The sequence below is a fragment of the Pollachius pollachius genome (assembly GCF_949987615.1).
Source record: "Pollachius pollachius genome assembly, chromosome: 12".
Lineage (NCBI taxonomy): Eukaryota > Metazoa > Chordata > Actinopteri > Gadiformes > Gadidae > Pollachius > Pollachius pollachius.
In genome coordinates this window covers 14,350,803-14,368,630 of record NC_136945.1, presented here as the reverse complement: position 1 = coordinate 14,368,630, position 17,828 = coordinate 14,350,803, and the positions used below count along the sequence as shown (strand labels likewise).

The 17,828-nt window shown below is 42.6% G+C and overlaps 1 protein-coding gene across 1 annotated transcript in view; it reads right to left on the bottom strand.

The window, feature by feature from the left end:
* Window positions 1-3,928: 3,928 nt before the first annotated feature.
* The window catches only part of ptprt (protein tyrosine phosphatase receptor type T), a 150,964-nt gene continuing 137,064 nt past the window's right edge, over window positions 3,929-17,828 (bottom strand). Inside the window, exons 31-36 of the mRNA XM_079748435.1 lie at window positions 17,216-17,389; window positions 16,585-16,716; window positions 14,914-15,039; window positions 11,904-12,067; window positions 4,588-4,723; window positions 3,929-4,050 (exon numbers count right to left, since the gene is read on the bottom strand). Coding sequence (XP_079604561.1) covers window positions 3,997-4,050; window positions 4,588-4,723; window positions 11,904-12,067; window positions 14,914-15,039; window positions 16,585-16,716; window positions 17,216-17,389 — 786 coding nt within the window. The 3' untranslated portion in view covers window positions 3,929-3,996. The remainder of the gene's footprint in view (window positions 4,051-4,587; window positions 4,724-11,903; window positions 12,068-14,913; window positions 15,040-16,584; window positions 16,717-17,215; window positions 17,390-17,828) is intronic.

Sequence of the window (17,828 nt, the reverse complement as noted above, 5' to 3'; positions counted from 1 at the left end):
GTACAAATCAAATGATACATATTGACATGGGCTCCACACCGTTGTCCTTTGAGACACGGTGTGTGCCTCAGAGACATATAGTGTGTGTGTGTCTTGGTGTGTGTACGTGTGTGGGTGTGGTATGTATGTGGGTATGTATGTGCTTGTTTGTGTGAGTGTGTGTGTGGTGTGTATGTCTGTCTGAGTGTGTGAATGTGGTGTGTGTGTGGGTGATGTGTGTATGTTGTGTGGCCGTATGTTGTTTGTATGCTTTTTTTGTGTGTGTGAATATAGTGTATGTTGTGTGTGCGTTTATACGTGTCTATACGCGTGTGTGTTTTTATCTTTGTGTGTTAGTATATATATGTGTGTCTATGTGTTTATATGTGTATGTATATATTAGTGTGTCTATATGTGTATGTGTGTGTGTGTGTGGGGGTGTGTATGTGCAGCAGGTCTGACAGCCAGCAGGACCAGAGGGAATGTTGCTGGTCTGGCTGATTGATCCAGCTAATGCTGGGCTACAGGTCCTGTCCTTGGTGCCTATGCTGAACAGAACTCATGCATATGGAGCAGCTCCTTACACACCATGCGGCTAAATAAAGGACGAGGCCATCACACTGCTCATCGATTAGGGAGAGACCGAGGAAAAACTATTCTTCTGGAGCAAAACTGTGTCGCTTGCTCGATATTCTTTATTGTCTATCTGTCGGTCTGTCTGTGTACAGTGTAGGGGAGGGCAGGCATTTGACACCAGGTCAAAGTTTTCTCCACCATAAAAAGGAGATTCAATTCAGATTCAACATTTTGGTCCCTTTATTTCAATTTAACCACATTTCAAACAACAAAACAACCAATGATAATGGCATCACCAGAACTAAATCATTTTGCGAGACATTAATAATAATGATAATAATATAATAATATTTAGAACCATCGTAATTATATCAAAGTAAAGAGCAAAGTCCAGAAATAAAAATACAAAATGTATGAATGAACAACAGGTATCAAAACGCAATGAAATAAAGCTTAATATTTGAAGAAAAAAATAAGAAATATTCCTTCAGGCATTCACAAAGTCTTTCCTTAAATGCGTTACTGCGATTACGATAGTTCAGTTATAAGCCCTGGCTGAGACCTCAACAACAAGGACAACTGCACAGGGAAACCCAAACCACAACACAACGCCTTTGGATCGCCCGTAACGTTGCACTACCAACCTCTGGAAGGTTATATACAAATGAAATCATGGGACGAAGGCTGTGGTCGATTAGCAAGGTGATGGACGGGATGTTGAAGGAGTATCGACAACTGCTCTGACACCAGGATGAACCAGGGACCGACCACCACTACTGTCCACGTTGTCCTTGTCCTCCTATTGAGCTGTGTCACTCTTCGCAGATGACACTCTTTTGTTCCAAGGTGGAACGATTGGCCTCCTTAAATCAAGGTTCGAAAGAGTTCAGTTTCAGCTTTCTCCTCAGGTAGAAATAATGTGATTACGCGTTATGCAGATAAACTATTCTTTTGTGGAACTGTCCTTCAATCGCTCTGTAAAAGATCCTGAACCTCGATTTCTGACGTTGTGGTGGACGGAACAAAATCCCCCATTAAACATTGTTGAAGTATCAAAAATAAATAATAGCAACAATAATAATATTCAATTTCTGTTTACATCATTAAAACCTTGTAAAATACATAGCTAAATGCGGTCATGTGTTCATCAAAAAAAAGTAAAAGAATAAAGAAAAGGCATAAAGAAGCTGAGACAGATGGCAGTGTATCACAGCACATGTGACCATCTGTCTTCATTAGCAGGAGGGGACTGGGACATACAGATTCACTCCAAGACAACTGGAAGTGTGTTACCGTGATCAGCTGTATCATTATCCTAAATAATATCTCTCCCTTTCTCCCTCTCTGCTCTTATGTCTCTCAATCCGTCCCTCTCCATCTCCTCTCTCTCTTATCTCTCCCTCTACCTTTGTCCCTCTCTCTCTCTCGCCCCATCTGTCTCTCTCCCCCCTCGCTTACATCCTGTATTTGGCTCCTCATTGACAAGCTCCTCCTCCTCCTGCCCTCAACAGGAGCTCTTCATTCCCATCTTGAGGTTGAGGAGAACATCGTGGTCAGCGGATGACCACTTCCCTCTCAACCTTCAACCTTTCCTCAACAACCCATCAAAAGGGGCCCCTTGTATTTATTATTATAGATGATGTTCTTCAGCCGTAATGGCAGGTGGCACAGGGAACTCTGCAGTCAGAATAACTTTCTAAAAGTTAATGATCCAAAGAGACTGATCGATGGGTGTGGTTCCCTCTGAGCTAGACGCCTCCCCTCTCCATTCCCATCTCCCTTCTTTGTCCTCTCTGTCTCACTCTCTCATTCAAAACATCTCAAAGAAAGCCTCAAAGCCAACAAGTTATTTTGTAAAGACACGATCAACAACACAACATGTTTTACCATGCTAATACCATACAGTTAGCAAGGAACTAAAACTGAAGCAGACTGTTGAAAACAATACAAGAAAACATGTACAGTTGAAAGACACTTCTTCTGTAAGAACATTTTGGAGTGAGAAGCTTTAGCGATGGGTTTAGTCTGGGTGTTGGTTTGTTTGACTGTGGTTGTCTAATCTTATTTACAGAAGTGGAGTTTGCACGCTGCAAGATTTCAATAACATCATCTGGCTGTTAGATCATTTACCATTAGTAAATGATCATTAGTTTAAAATGCAAAATTCTTTCTGAGGTTGGCTTTTAAAGTTTTGAACATATTTGTAGACATATTTTTGTGATTTACTGTGATCATGTACACATGTATAGAAGTACTATGTTTTTATGAAGCTGAAATTAGAAATTATTGTTGGTTGCGTAATATGTAAAAAAACAACAACACAAGAGCGAATCGAAATGTTGCTGTGCTGCAGGTTGGATTAACGAAACATATTACAATCAACATATAACATAAGGTCCTATTTTCATATTGAGCTGCTGCCAGTGATGTCAACGCAGAACGCCTCTTCAAACCCTTTTGTTCTCATAAATCATTTATTTTGGCCGCCAGCGTTAATCTTGCCTGCTCTTTTAATAAATAAATACATATGCTTCTATGATAAAATAATCTACAGAAAATACTTGAGTAACGGGAAATTCAACACAAAGCAAAAATACTGGAAACAGAGCATAAATAAACAACATTATAGCAATTGGCCAACAGCGTGAGCTAGCAGCCTAAGCTAACAGTGTTAGCTTAGATTTTAGCCAGACGAGGTAACAGCTTATCAGACGGAACGTTTTTGTGTAATCTTGCAGTGTACACTCAACCTTCGCAGGGAAACAACATTCAAGGCGTAGAATATATCTAAAAAGAAAATACTGTACAAAAGCCACAACACAGCCCAGCAGAGGACAGAGGAGTACAAGAAAAAGAGGCTTTTTAACATCTGGGTTTTTAGCTTTTTTTGTTGTTTAGGTTTTTTTTTTTTACACGATAACATTTTTTATGTCTTTCAGTTTACTTTGTACAAGCAAGTAAAGTCCTCGGTATGCAGGGTGCACCCCCCCCCCCCCCCCACCCCCCCCCACACACACACACACACACGCACGCACACACACACACACACACACACACACAGACACGCGTGTTTATGAGTAGTGTCCTTTTTTATATTTTGTCCAAGGTTCTGGGCAAATTTTTACGTGCGCATACGTGCACACATATACACACAGTAATGTATGCAAGGATCACAAGCATGCCCTCACATAAACACTCTCGGACGCACGCACACACACACACACACACACACACACACACACACACACACACACACACACAGACACAGACACACACACACACACACACCCCCCCCCCCCACACACACACACACACACACACACACACAGGCTGGATCTGAGTCAACAGGAAGCATAATTCCGCTTCCTACGTCCCAGTGTTGAGTTTGACAGGCAGCATCGATGGCCAATCAGGTGAATTTGGCGAGGGGGGAGGAGGCAATCAGAAGGAGCTCAGTGCTTCCAGGGCGACCTCATAGCAGAACTTGTACTGCTCCTGTGAAGGCACAGAAACAACCAAAAGCAAATTTAAAAAAAAAGAAACTTATAAGTTTCAAGAGTGTGAGTGTAATGTGTTTATGTGTGTGCTTTGAGTGTGTTTATGTGTGTGCAAACACAATGTGAGTGTGTGTATACAGTTTGTTTTTTGTTTACAAAAAGTTTGTGTATGTGTGCGTGTGTGTGTTTATAACTTGTATGTGTATGTGTAAAGTGTGTGTTCATAAATAGAGTGTGTATGTGTGTGTTTGTGTGTGTGTGCATATAATATGTATGTGTATGTGTACACAGTACGGGTTTTTAAATAGTGTGTGTGTTTGTATCACATGTATGTGTATGTGCAAACAGTGTGTGTCTGTGTTTGTATATAGAGTGTGTGTATGTGTGTGTGTGTGTGTGTGCTTGTGTGCGTGCGTGCGTGTGTGTATATATAACATGTATGTGTATACATTGTGTATGTGTTTTTATATAGTGTTTGTGTTTGCTTGTAAACAACGAGAGTGTGTGTGTATATGCTGCGTGTGAGTCAGCTGACCATGGACTCCACCATGTTGGTCTTATTGTTCCTCAGGGTCTTCACGGTGTGGAAGACGTCCACAATGTTTTGCTGCCGGATCATCTCACTGATGCTGCACACGGCACAGAAGGTCCCGGAACGCCCCCCGCCCGTGCTAGAGAGAGAGAGTGAGAGAGAGGGAGAGAGACAGGGAGAGACTTAGAGTTTGACTCACTTCTAACGGAACACAGATACAGTTTACCTCATCAACGCGACACACCAGTCATTTACCGTCAAACAGAAAGCCACAGAGAATCAAGGCCCCAGTATTTTCAAAACAGATTCCAAATTGGTGTGCTGGCACTGGCTGTGGAACCGCTGTGGAGGGCGGGGATATTGACACACTTTGGTACAATACAGTCACTGTGATGCGTCGGCTGTTCCTTTAATAAATGGAGTCTCTGTGACATGTGTCATTACCAACGTCAAAACTACCATAATCATCATTTCAGCAGTATCACCAGCACCATCACCCCTACTATCATCAACACCTTCTTCACCTCCACCACCTCCACCAACACCACCATTACCACCACAATTATTACTTCCACCAGCACCATCTCAACACTGTCACCACCAACATTATCACATCGACCAGACCAGCACCTTCTCACCTCTATCACCACCTCCTCCACTATCACAACTGCTATCATCACATCCAACAGCACCACCATTACCTCCACCGCCCAATCATGACTACCATCCTCACCTATTTCATCACCAATACCACCAGCACCATGAGCACCATTAACACCAGTTCTAATAAGGTCATCACACCAACACCGCCGCCATCACCGCCGCCAACACCGCTGCCGCCGCCGCCACCACCACCACCACCACCACCACCCACCATCTCTGCCAACACCACCACCGCCACCAACAACACCACCGCCACCACCTGCCCCAGCAACATTATCATCATTGAGTTTAGTAATAAATAAAAAGAAAGACAAAAATAAGAGGAAAGACGTGGGGAAGACAAGGAAGAGTAAAAGAAGTTTGATGCGGGTGGGAGTTAGCTACAACAAAAACTCCAGAGGAACGGAGAGGTATGCAGAATGACAGCTGTCCTCCTTCCTTCACAGCTTCACCAATGTTAATGTTTTACCTTGAAAAACCTCAGCAATTTATACTTCTTTCTCTCAACGCTCAAAAAGTATATTATGACATTTTACTTTGCCTTAAACAAACTGTTTCCTGTGCTCAAGTTCACAAGATCGCTGTTGTGTTGATACTATTTAGTCCCTTGCAAATTGGACCAATAGCATGTTGTTAAACGTGTTAAATGTTTAGTTTAACGCTAAACTTTGCATTCATGAGTAACACTCGGGGGACGGTGGCATTTAAGTGGATACAGGAGGAAGACGTTAGAGTAAATACACCATTAGAGTAAATACACCATTTCAAGCTTTTAAAGGTGAGAAATGACTACTGAACAGATCTAAATCTGAATAACGCAATACCTTTGTGTGTCCTAGAGGGTATTTGTGTTAGCTAATGGGTCTTTCAAAATATGGGCTAAACTTGTAGCTTCATACAGAGAAATGGTTCACATGGTTGCTAGGCGACCAGAATGAACTGGGTTCTGTCAATTACAGACAGAAATTGCCAGCCAGACCAAATGTATTCTTATTTTAAACAAGGGATAATCATAATTTATGTATTCATAATAGCTGATTAGACCCGGAAATATATCCACATATAAAGTTGATGTAACATTTTCTTTGGTCATATATCACAGCCAGACAGGTTCTGTATTAGGTAAGACATTTTTAAGTAAGTATTTATAAGGTATAAATATGACAAAGCTAGAAGTACAGCTATTACGTTGGTGATGGTTGGGCTCAGGTTATAGATTAGAGATTGTTAGGCTCAGGTGTACGTTTAGAAATGGTTAAATTTAAGTATTGGGTAAGATATGGTTATTTTGGTATAAGGTTAGAGATGGGCTAGGTCTCTGGTTAGGGAAAGCATCTAGACAGTTTTATAGTAAGTTGCCTCTGAGTTGTATGGTTGGCCCTGTATTGTATAGTGTTCCCTGTATCGTATAGTTTCCCATGTACCGTAAAATGGCCCCTGTATTCTATAGGGTTCCTTGTACTATTTAATGGCCCCTGTATTGTATAGTGTTCCCTGTACTGCATAGTGTTCCCTGTATTCTATAGTGTTCCCTGTAATGTATAGTGTTCCCTGTATTGTATAGTGGCCCCTGTATATTATAGTATTCCCTGTACTTTATAGTGTTCCCTGTACTGTTTAGTGTTCCCTGTATTGTATATTGGCCCCTGTACTGTATAGTGGCCCCTGTATGTGTCTAATCGTTCCAATGCAGAGGCTAATCAGACAAGAAGTGCGTATTGAAGACCATCTCCCTGTAACCTTCAGGAGGAAGAGGGGAAGTAAAAAAACAAGCTATTCTCATCACGTATTGATTAGACCATCATGTTCCTCCTTATCTCTGGCATTACGGAGTCTCTGGGATCGATGAGGGGGTCTGATTATCTCTGGGAGCGGTCGCTAGCTGGGAGCAGATGGAGCATGTCCCTATCGCCAACATTTCACCTGCTTTTAGCCGCGCAGAGGATTAAATTACTGCCGACAAGCCAGCAGGTTAAACCCAAGAAGAGGAATGTTTAATCGTTAAAATGTAGTCCCCGATAAAAGAGGTATGATTATCTTGAGATTATCTTATCCTTGCTTTTTATACGCATGTAAACACCCATTTAAAGTTTACTAGACAATCTGATTACTCCACCAGAGCAGCTCTGTCTGTATTGGTTAGAGAGGGAATCGATTCCTTGAGGTTGCAGAAATGGGATCTTAAGAGTGATGTTTGTCTGAGCAAACCAATTCACACACAGTTCAAACATATTTTTGGCCAGATATGAAAGTCCCTGAATTTACAAGGTATTTTCGGTAAAGGAACGTCTTTATTCTCCTGTCTTGAAGGGCTGGGACTTTAGGATCACTAAACTAATACCTAATAGCAGTTATTTCCTAAGCTCACAACCATAACCTCTCTGTGAGAGCACTACACCCATCTCATACCAGAGAGACAGAATATGATGAGGAAACACTGTTGTGAAGGAAGTGAAGTTGTCTTGTCCATCACTGAACTTTATAAAGTCATGTTTTATTTATTTTTCAATTTCATGCATCCAGTATTTTTGTAACACAGGCCCCTCATTCTCTGGTCCAGTGATATTCTCCTCAGGGGTGAGTTCAGCTGTATTGATCAATGACCTCACAGCAATGAGCTGATGATAAACCGGTAGAGACGAGAGAGAAAGAGAGACAGTGCCGCAAATAGGTAGCTAGTTTGTGACTCTATAAGATGCCACAGTTTTAGAACAGTGATTTGAGAGCTGTGGATGGGTGGATAAGTTAAGCCCTTGTATCCAAAGCCGCCGGGGCCAATAGTGAGCCAGCAGAGGTTTGTTGTCAGAATGCATCACTGCTACCTTGCACTGCAGCCAAGATACAACACCGTTACCAATCTACAACGCTGTGGCCAAGATACAACACTGGGACCAAACTACAACACTGCAGCCCACATGCAACATCGCAACCAAACTACAATGCTGCAGCCAAGATACAACACGTTACCAATCTACAATACTGTGGCCAAGATACGACACTGCGACCAAACTACAACACTACAGCCCACATGCAATTCTGCAACCAAACTACAACGCTGTAGCCAAAATACTACACCACATCAAACTACAAGGCTGTAGCCAAACTACAACGCTGCAACCAAACTTTAACACTGTGCCCAAAATACTACACCGCAACCAAACTTCAACGCTGCAACCAAAATACTACACCGCAACCAAACTACAACACAGCAACCAAACTACAACACCGCGGCAAAAACTATCAGAGCTGTGCTAACGGCCATACCACCCTGAACACGCCCGATCTCGTCTGATCTCGGAAGCTAAGCAGGGTCGGGCCTGGTTAGTACTTGGATGGGCGACTGCCTGGGAATACCAGGTGCTGTAAGTGGTGTCGGGTGGTGGCCAATAGGTAGCACTCTTCCCTCTGGCACCTTCCCTCATCAATCCCGATGTCCCAGTGCAGTGACGGGGACACTGTGCTGTGGAAGGTGCCATCCTCCGGAGGAGACGTAAAATCGAGGTCCTGACTCACTGAGGTCATAAAAGATCCCAGGGCACTTATCGCAAAGAGTAGGGGTTTCCCCGGTGTCCTGGCCCAACCAGGCTCATTCACTCTGCCCCCTTAATAATCCTCCTGTACAATTGGCTGACTCATTAATTCCCTCACTCTCCACCTCAAGCTGGTGTGTGGTGAGCGTTCTGGCGTAGATTGGCTGCCGTGCATCACCCAAGTGGGTGCTACACACTGGTGGTGGTGAGTTAGTTCCCTCTCCACTGTAAGCGTCTTTAGGTCATTGAAAAGCGCTATATAAATATAATGAACTATTTAATCCCGACCAGCAGAAATGGTTTATAGTATATATAGTAAGAGTGAATAGAAAAACCGACACAGTTAGCTGAAACCTTAGCAAGGTGCTATCCAATGCATACCACATTATTGCATTGCACATCATTTGAATGCGTCTGCACCACAGGCTACGTGTGCCATACCTATGTTGCTAGGGTTTCCATGGTGTAACTTTCAGTGTAGTTTCTGCAGTTTCAGACCCAAAGGAAACAAATCAATACCAATTCTGATTGGCTCAATGAGCTCTGACACAGGAAGCTGATTGGATAAGCACCAGTGAAGTGCTTCAGGCAATTTTGGAAAGTGAGATTGTGAGTGTAACCATGTTGTGCGTGTGACTGCGTATATGTATAAATGTGCTTGTGAGTGTGTATGTGTGTGCGTGTGTGTGTGTGTGTTTGAATAAGTGCATGAGGGTGCATTGTGTGTCTTTATTATGCAAGTGGGGACTAACAGCGATATATGATACCTAGAAACTGTATACCACACCCTGTAGCAAATATATCACATCAAAGGTGTGTGTGTGTGTGTGTGTGTAAATGTGTGTGTATGTATATGTGTGTGTGTAGGTGTATGTGTGTTTGTGTTTAAGTTAAGCATCAGTTACAGCTAGCTTGCCATGCTATCCAGCTAACAGTTAGCCTGAGAAGCTATCCAGCTAACCGCTAGCCTGCAGTGCTATCAGCCAACAGGGTATAGGTTCTTGCCTGTGAGGTACCGAGAGGTTAAATGTTGTGTGTGTGTGTGTGTGTGTGTGTGTGTGTGTGTGTGTGTCTGTGTGTGACGGATGGTGTGGCCCAGCAGCGATAGAGGTTGCATAAAAACAATATACCACACACCGCAGCAAATACATCATTGAACAGGTGTGGGTTTGTGTGAGTGTGTTCCGTGTGCGCATCCACATACGTGTGTGTTGTGTGTGCATTCTCTTCACAGAGCATAGGGGTACTGCATCATTCTTAAGTGTATCTCATTTCATTTCTCTGGGGACCAGCACACACATGCGACTGGAACACAGCATATTTGTCTGTGGAGGCTCACTGTAGGGGGTTCTCTTCCTCGTGTGAAAGGCGTTTGTGGGGCCCAGAGATTGGGCCAACTTTACTTATTATTCTGTAACCCTTTACTTTTCAGGAGGGCATTGTTAGTGTATATATTTATTCACACAACTATCTCATATCAAATATCAGATACGTATAAAAGACATTGCAGTGTTTCCCCTAGGATGGAGTAGCAGCAGGTGAAATGTTTTTTTTTCCGCTCGCAGATTTTTGGGTTTGGTCGCAAAGCGCACCCTGCCGGGAAGTTTCTATGTGTCTGCCGGCAACATACATACAGTACATTTATGCACAGTAATGAGCAGGGGAAATATGGAGAGATGAACATATTACAAGTATAATCTTTAAAAACATTATTTACATTTATTTAACAAAAAATATATTGTATCAACAACCACCCTATACAGTAAAATCACATGACCCAAATACTACAACAATCGAAAAAGGTCTGTGCCTCCAACCAATGCATCTTCCCACTCCCTCCCCTCTCCCCATCACAAAGGTTGGACCATAAAGAGGCCATGCCTCTATTGAACAAGTTTTGGGGCTCTAAAGTCAATAATGGCGACGCTACTGAAATTGTTGCTAAAAAAATGTATATTGACATATTTGCTAAAAAGGAATTCCTTAAAAATAAGTAGAAATATTTTTCAAAACTTAAGGTTGCAGTAAGACCATAAAGAGCCCATGCATATGGAAAACGTTTTGGGGATCTAGAGTCAATAATGGCAACGCTATTGAAATTGTTGCTAAATAAAAAATCCTCAAAAATAAGAAGACATATATTTTTCAAAACTAAAGGTTGTAGTAGGACCATGAAGAGGCCATACCTCTATGGAACACGTTTTGGGGCTCTAGAGTTAATAATGGCGACGCTATTGAAATTTTACCATTGTGGTCGTTTTCAGTTTTGCACTTTGCAGACGGCCCCTAAGCTCGTGGCTGAAAGCTGAAAGCTCGTAGAGGCCTATGCAATTCACCGTTCGCTAAAGGCGGCTCGTTTGGATGAAAACAATGTTGTAGCTGGTTCTCTAGGTTACTACACTCAATTGTGTCGCAACGATGTTTCACTGATGATCTATTGAACCGCAACCTCCGAATCTGCCAATTTATTTCCAACTTTACGGATGTTCCTCTCTGTTATGCTTTGCTCACAGCGTGAATTGACCTGGATGTGAAGCGTCCGTAGCGCAAAATATCATTTGTTTCTAAAGAGAAGACAGAGCTCTCCCCTCCGTTTATATGCTTTACTCAGGTGTGTGAATTGACCTTGATATGAAGCATCTGTAGCGCAAAATAATATAACATTGGTAATTTAAAGAGATAAGCTGAAGCTCTCCTCTCCTCTTGTTAAAAGAAAGACATTCAGCAGCGGCGTACCGTCACTGCTAGGTGCATATAGGGGAAACACTGCATTGTTAAATGTTTAATATATATTATAAAATAAATCGTCAAATGAAAACATGTGTGTGTGTGTGGGTGTAGTGCTTGAGTGTGTATGTGTGTGTTTGTGTATTTATGTGTATGTCTATGTGTATAATTGTGTGTGTGTGTGTATGTGTGTGTGTAAGTATGTGTGTGTGTGGGTGTATGTGTCTGTTTGTGTGTGTGTGTATGTAAAATGTGTGTGTGTGTTTGTTTATGCATAATATGTGTGCACGTGTGTATATTTAAATGTATGTGCGTGCGTGCGTGTGACCGTGGGTGCCTGTGTGTGTGTGTGTGTGTGGGGGGTTGGGTTGGTGTGTGTATGTATGTGTATATACTTACAGACAGTGAACGACTGTTCGTCCATCCCCTCCATCATACTGTTCCTGCCACTTGGACAGCCTCCTGACCAATTGGAGGATAGATCTCTTGGAAAGGGGCGTGTCCCTGTAGGCTGGCCAGCCAATGAACTGAAAGTGTTGAACTAGGCGATAGCCATCTTGAGGCTGTCGGAGGAATGAGAATAAAACATTTCATATTTAAGGCCCCAGTGGCCCATATCTCTAATCTTCTTCAGTTTAGGTTTGTATCGCTGCTTTTTGTATCCAGTGTGCATAGTTAAAGTGATAACAAATGTTTTCGAGTCAATCTGTAGATACACGCATATTAAAAAAAGCCAATATCCGTAGCTGGATGTTATTCATGCTAGATATCTAGGATTAGAAATGCTGTTGATCACAACTAATTAACCAATGCTGCTTATCATAAGCTTGACCAATCACAAATGCATGTCTTATTTTTCCCCGGTCTCACACATTACATAACACGAAAAAATAAACGCCTGACATATTTCACAGAGGTGTCCACAGGTCACTCAAAACAGCAATTATTAGTGTGGTACTTTTATGTATGTATGTACCAGGGCTTGTGACGAGCCTAGTGACGATAAACTGTGCCTAGCTACACAAAGCAGACCCATAATTTGTGAACGAGCGATAACAATGTTAAAATGGAGTTAGCACAATGTTCAATACCTTTTTCCTGGCTGTTATAACACACTCTGAACCACTTTGTCCACGCCGTTAATAGTCGGCCCGCTTTGTGCATTTGCTTGCAAAAATGGCAATTGAATGAAATTATATTTGATCAAACTGTCAGGGACAATACAGAAGGCCGAATCAAAGCAGGATGACACTCGTTTGCCTAGCAGAAAGACACCGTTGGACCCAATAGATAAAACTATATTATGGCCAGGCCCGGTCAATACTGGAAAATCTCTGATGACCAAATGTACCTTAAAACTGCATTTAATCATTGTAAATAAAATATTTTCTTCAGCAAACTTGATGGATGACTAATAGCTACATACATTTTACATTTCTAATCAAATGTCCCCGTTTGGAATGAGGTGACGAGGGACATTAAATATTTTATCAAACAATATATACAAACTTAGAAAACCAGTTCATTTACCGTTTCTAACTTTCCATAATAAATTATTCAGCATTTTATTAAAAGGTACATTGCTTACTCTTCATTCCAAAATCAAGTTTATTTGTACTTTCTCTATTTATTATTTGTTATTCAGTATTTGAAGAAAAAAATGAGCATTGTTTGATCTACCTTTCTCAAACTTGTTTGTTTTTTATTTGGGATTTGAAACCCCCATATATTGTAAGACCTTGAGAAACAACCATATGGAGGTCTAATTGTTGGGTTTAAAGCAGCAGCCAGAAGATCAGTTTGGACCTGCACTTGTTTGAGGGATCCAGCCTCCATTTTGTAAAAATCCCCAGCCAGGCTCTGATTGGCTGATCTGGTGTTATGTTACTCCATAGAGAGCAAGACAGACAAACACACACACACACACACACACACACACACACACACACACACACACACACACACACACACACACACACACACACACACAAACACAAAGTCTACACACACACAAATGCACTCACACACAAAAACAAAGGAAACACGCTTACACGATAAAGGCACTTGCCTAACCTCCTGTCCGATTATCCTCCCTCTCTTTCTCTCTCTCTCTCAACATGTGGAGCAGCATGGGCCAGGTGATTAAGTGTGTGTGTATTTGTGTGTGTGTGTGTGTGTGTGTGTGTGTGTGTGTGTGTGTGTGTGTGTGTGTGTCGGGAGGGGGGGAGGGGGTGATGATATAAGCTATTTCACGCAAGAGTGGAGACGTGTGTATGTGTGTTTGTGTGTTAGTGTGTGTGTGTGTGTGTGTGTGTGTGTGTGTGTGTGTGTGTGTGTCCCAGGGAGTTAACAGAGCACTAAGGAAATAAGGCGCCGAAGAGAAGGAGAGAGGAAAGGGGGAAGAAAGAGAGGATGAGATAAGAAAGGTGGAGGCTGAAATGTAGACAGGGGAGAGGAGTGACAAAACATCTCATCAGGTAAAATGGAATAAAATGTGGAGGGAAATAGGTAATGATGCTGATACTGAAGTCACTCACGCTTTTAATGTGAAGGAGTGTTGATGTTTGGCGGGGTGTGGGTCATTCACAAGGGTTTATGGGTTGTGTTCAAGTGTGTTAGTGTGCCTGTGTTAGAATGCGTGTGTATTTTAGGTGTGTGTGTTTGTGAAGGAGTTTAGTGTGTTTTAAAGATGTAATTTCTCCCGCTAGGGGTCTCTCAATCACAACAATAACAAAATAAGAAGTTTGATGACGCTGTGAATTTTATTCTTGTTATGTTTAGTCACTTAAAATCAAATCATACCATTTCATTCTACTGAACTAGTCACAAGTAAGCTAGCTTAGCTATCGTTAGCGTTAACTCTCTAACTTACCATTACATGAGTCAACTACCCATACAGTAGCAGTAAAGCCTATTTTCCAAATTAAATCATGGGGTAGCCCAATACTGTTATCTGTGGTGAAAACAATTATATTAAAAAAAACTTCATGAGTGTGTTGAATGGTGTTGTAGTTAGACGTTACCATACACATTAGCTTTGTAGCTGGCATTTGCCGCTTGTCATGGTAGCACATCGTAAAAGGCTAGTCTATAAATAATGTCTGTGCTGGAAACTTGTTTCCCATTTTTACCTGAAGTTAGGGGGTGAAGGGGATATGACGGATATGGACAGGCGACCTAACAAAACGACTCAACAAAATGCGTAACATAAGTCGTTCTGAGATATTTGAATGGGGGAAAGTTACATATATACCTTTAAAGTGAGTTAAAGTATGCGCAAGGCGTGTGTAAAGGGGAATGAGTAAGGTTGCTTTTGAGGCTGTAGTTGTACCTGCGCCATGTTGGTTAGGATTAAGGCGTGTGAAGGTGAATATGTAGGTACGTGTGTGTGTTATGGGGTGGGTCGTACCCGCGCCATGTTGCAGATCCTGAAGATCCGGTTGATGATGTCATCGTCGATGTCTGCAGAGATGAACTCAACCTGGACGGGCCCGTAGCAACAGGAACTCTTCTCCGGCCAGTACTGCATACACAACTAGAGAGAGGGTGGGGAGAGGAAGGGGGGAGGAGAGAGAGGGAGGGATGTGGAGAGAGAGAGAGGAGAGAGAGGGAGAGAGAGAGAGAGGGAAATATAATATTCCAAGGAGAGGGGCGAAAGAGGGAGGGAAAGAGAGGGAGCAGAGAGAGTGACAGCAAGAGACAGAGTGAGAGAGAAGGTAGAGGTGTTAAATGCTCATACTACCCGTCTTTGAAAAAACAACAAAGAAAAACAGAAGCCTTAATAATGAGAACATGTTTTCATCCGAGTAATTCACACCTTTCATCAGGAAGATGCGGTGCTCTGACCTCACATTACTACAATTTCTCCAGTTTTTTACTTTTGCTTGCCGCCTCCGAGGGTTTTTCCAGCTGTTTGCACACAAACCGGAGGCTGAAGAATGAGTCACCGCTTTGGAAATAATTACAGGAGAATTCTGGCGAGGACTTCCTCCAAATCAACACCAAGCAGCCAACCCCCGCCAACCCCACACTCGCTCTTCATTAAATCCTTTTCCACAAACAAATAAAGCCCCGTAAAAAAGAGCCAGCATCTAGGTATAATGCAACATGCTTTCTGTAACATCGATGTGCTTGTGTGTCCCAACTTGTTGAGTCAGACTCCTTATATATAACAAAAACCCTTAGTCCCTCCTCCTGGCTACGGCAAGCAACTCCTATTGGCCGACTGTGGTGGCCACGTCTGCTCCAAGTTCTGAGCATGTGCATTAGATTCAGGGCCATCGTGCCTGACTACTCGCGATGTATACCTTGCAGCGTTATGGGTGACCAGAATAAATGCCCAAACCCAAGGTTTGGTGAGAAAGGAACACCCTGTTTAATTGTTACAAAAGAAACTGAACAGGCGAACTCAAACTACAAGGTCAGAATGAAAGGCCTGTTTAATACAACAAAAGTTGTACTATCGTGAACAATCTGGTGTTTTCCTTCAAACCATCATTCCCCGTGCCTCTGCTCTTCTTTCCAAGCATCGCTTCAGTGACCCGCAATCCCATTCAGACTCTTCCTTCCTGTCTGGCCGCTCCTGGGGATTGTAGTTTAATCACGGGAACCATCCTCATTTGTAGAACGTAGCGATCCTCAATGACCCTGCCCCCCTTGACGTCACAACGCACACTGCTTGGAGACCAGGAGGGCTTATAAAACATCCAGCAGGAATCTGCATGCACTTGTTCAGTGACCCACTGAGGGAGCCTGAGATTATCCCCCCCCCCCCCATGTTGAAAATAGAAACGTGAATGAATAACACCCACCACTTCAGCAGCCATTTACAGTGTTGAGCCGGTTGAAATGGAACACGTTGCTGTATAACTAGTTATTATAACACAACCATGAATATATAATGTATATTTGTATTATATCATGTGTGTATCTGTGTGTGCTGTGTCTATATTGTTGAGCCAGCATCGTATGTACTTATATTCAATATTCTCAATAGGCTATAATATATTTATCCATAATTGTATGTCTTCATATTTGCATTGTATTGAATGCGTTAAGTGAGATTATAAGATTCATATACCTGCGCTGCATCCATCTCGTTGAGCATGACGATGGAGGAGCAGTTGTAATCAAACACTAGCCTCCAGAAGTCTGCCGTGGTGTTGGGCAGAGGATGCTGGGTAACGATGAAGGCGGCTGGCTGCTTGTGGCTCTGGGGGAACAGAGGATCATGGGTAAAAAGTGAAATTGTATTTGATTATCGACTGCAGTTTTTGTTTATTGTCTGGATTAGGTTTTACTGGTATTGATTTAGAAAATTGAAAGTCTGACAGTTGAAAATCTTATCTTAGCTTAATTACAATTTTGAAAACGTTGAGAGGTTTGAGATCAGTCTAATGTTGGTAAAGTGACAGTGAACGTAAATAACAGTTGCACGGTAAGGATGTGAAGTATCTCAGATCCAGCAGTCTTCTTGGGTGGAGACAGCACAGAGCCGTAAACAACGAATAGCAAGTAGTGGAGTTACATCTTGCTTTCTATTTAGTGAAGGAAGTACTTTACCTTATTTTGGTAAGAAGCACTTTGAGTCTGCCTTGTGTATGAAAAGTGTTGTATAAATAAAGTTGCCTTGCCTTGCCTGAGTGGCTAAAAGCTTTTGGAGAAGGATTTTAGCATGAGAATAAAGGCGCAGAGAAAGAGACTATACTCACGTCCATAAGGGCAGCGTTGATGTAGTTGGAGCTCTCTCCGTCCACAGATATGAGGAAGGGGAGGCATCGGTCTGCAGACAGGACGTCCATACTGCGGTTCTTGTCGTGGTTCCTGGGAAGCAGACCTACACTGCAGTCCTCCGGACGAACCCTAGGGGTCACTATGTTCAGAGTCTGGTAACGAGAGAGAGAGAGAGAGAGAGAGAGAGAGAGAGAGAGAGAGAGAGAGAAGTAGAAGATAGTGGACTGTAAGTGTTGGCTCGGCGATACATGTCCAGGTGAAGTAGAATATAAGACGTAAAGGGCAACTACCACTTCATGTTTATCAGAATGGTCCAATGGGCTTTTAGGGAGAGAATGTCAAAAACCCAACACACAGGAACAGGGGAATGAGTGTCTGTGTAGGTGTGTGTATTTGTCTGTATGTCCGTGCCTACATGTGTGTGTGTGTGGGTGGGTGTGCATGAGGGTGTATGCGTGTCCACCTGGAACTCATCCTTGACCTGGTTGGAGTTGGTCTGAGGGGTGAGCCCCCTGATGTTAAATGTTGTGTGTGTAAGTGTGTGTGTGTTGGTATGTGTGGGGTTGTGTGTCAGAGAGTGTATGTATCTGT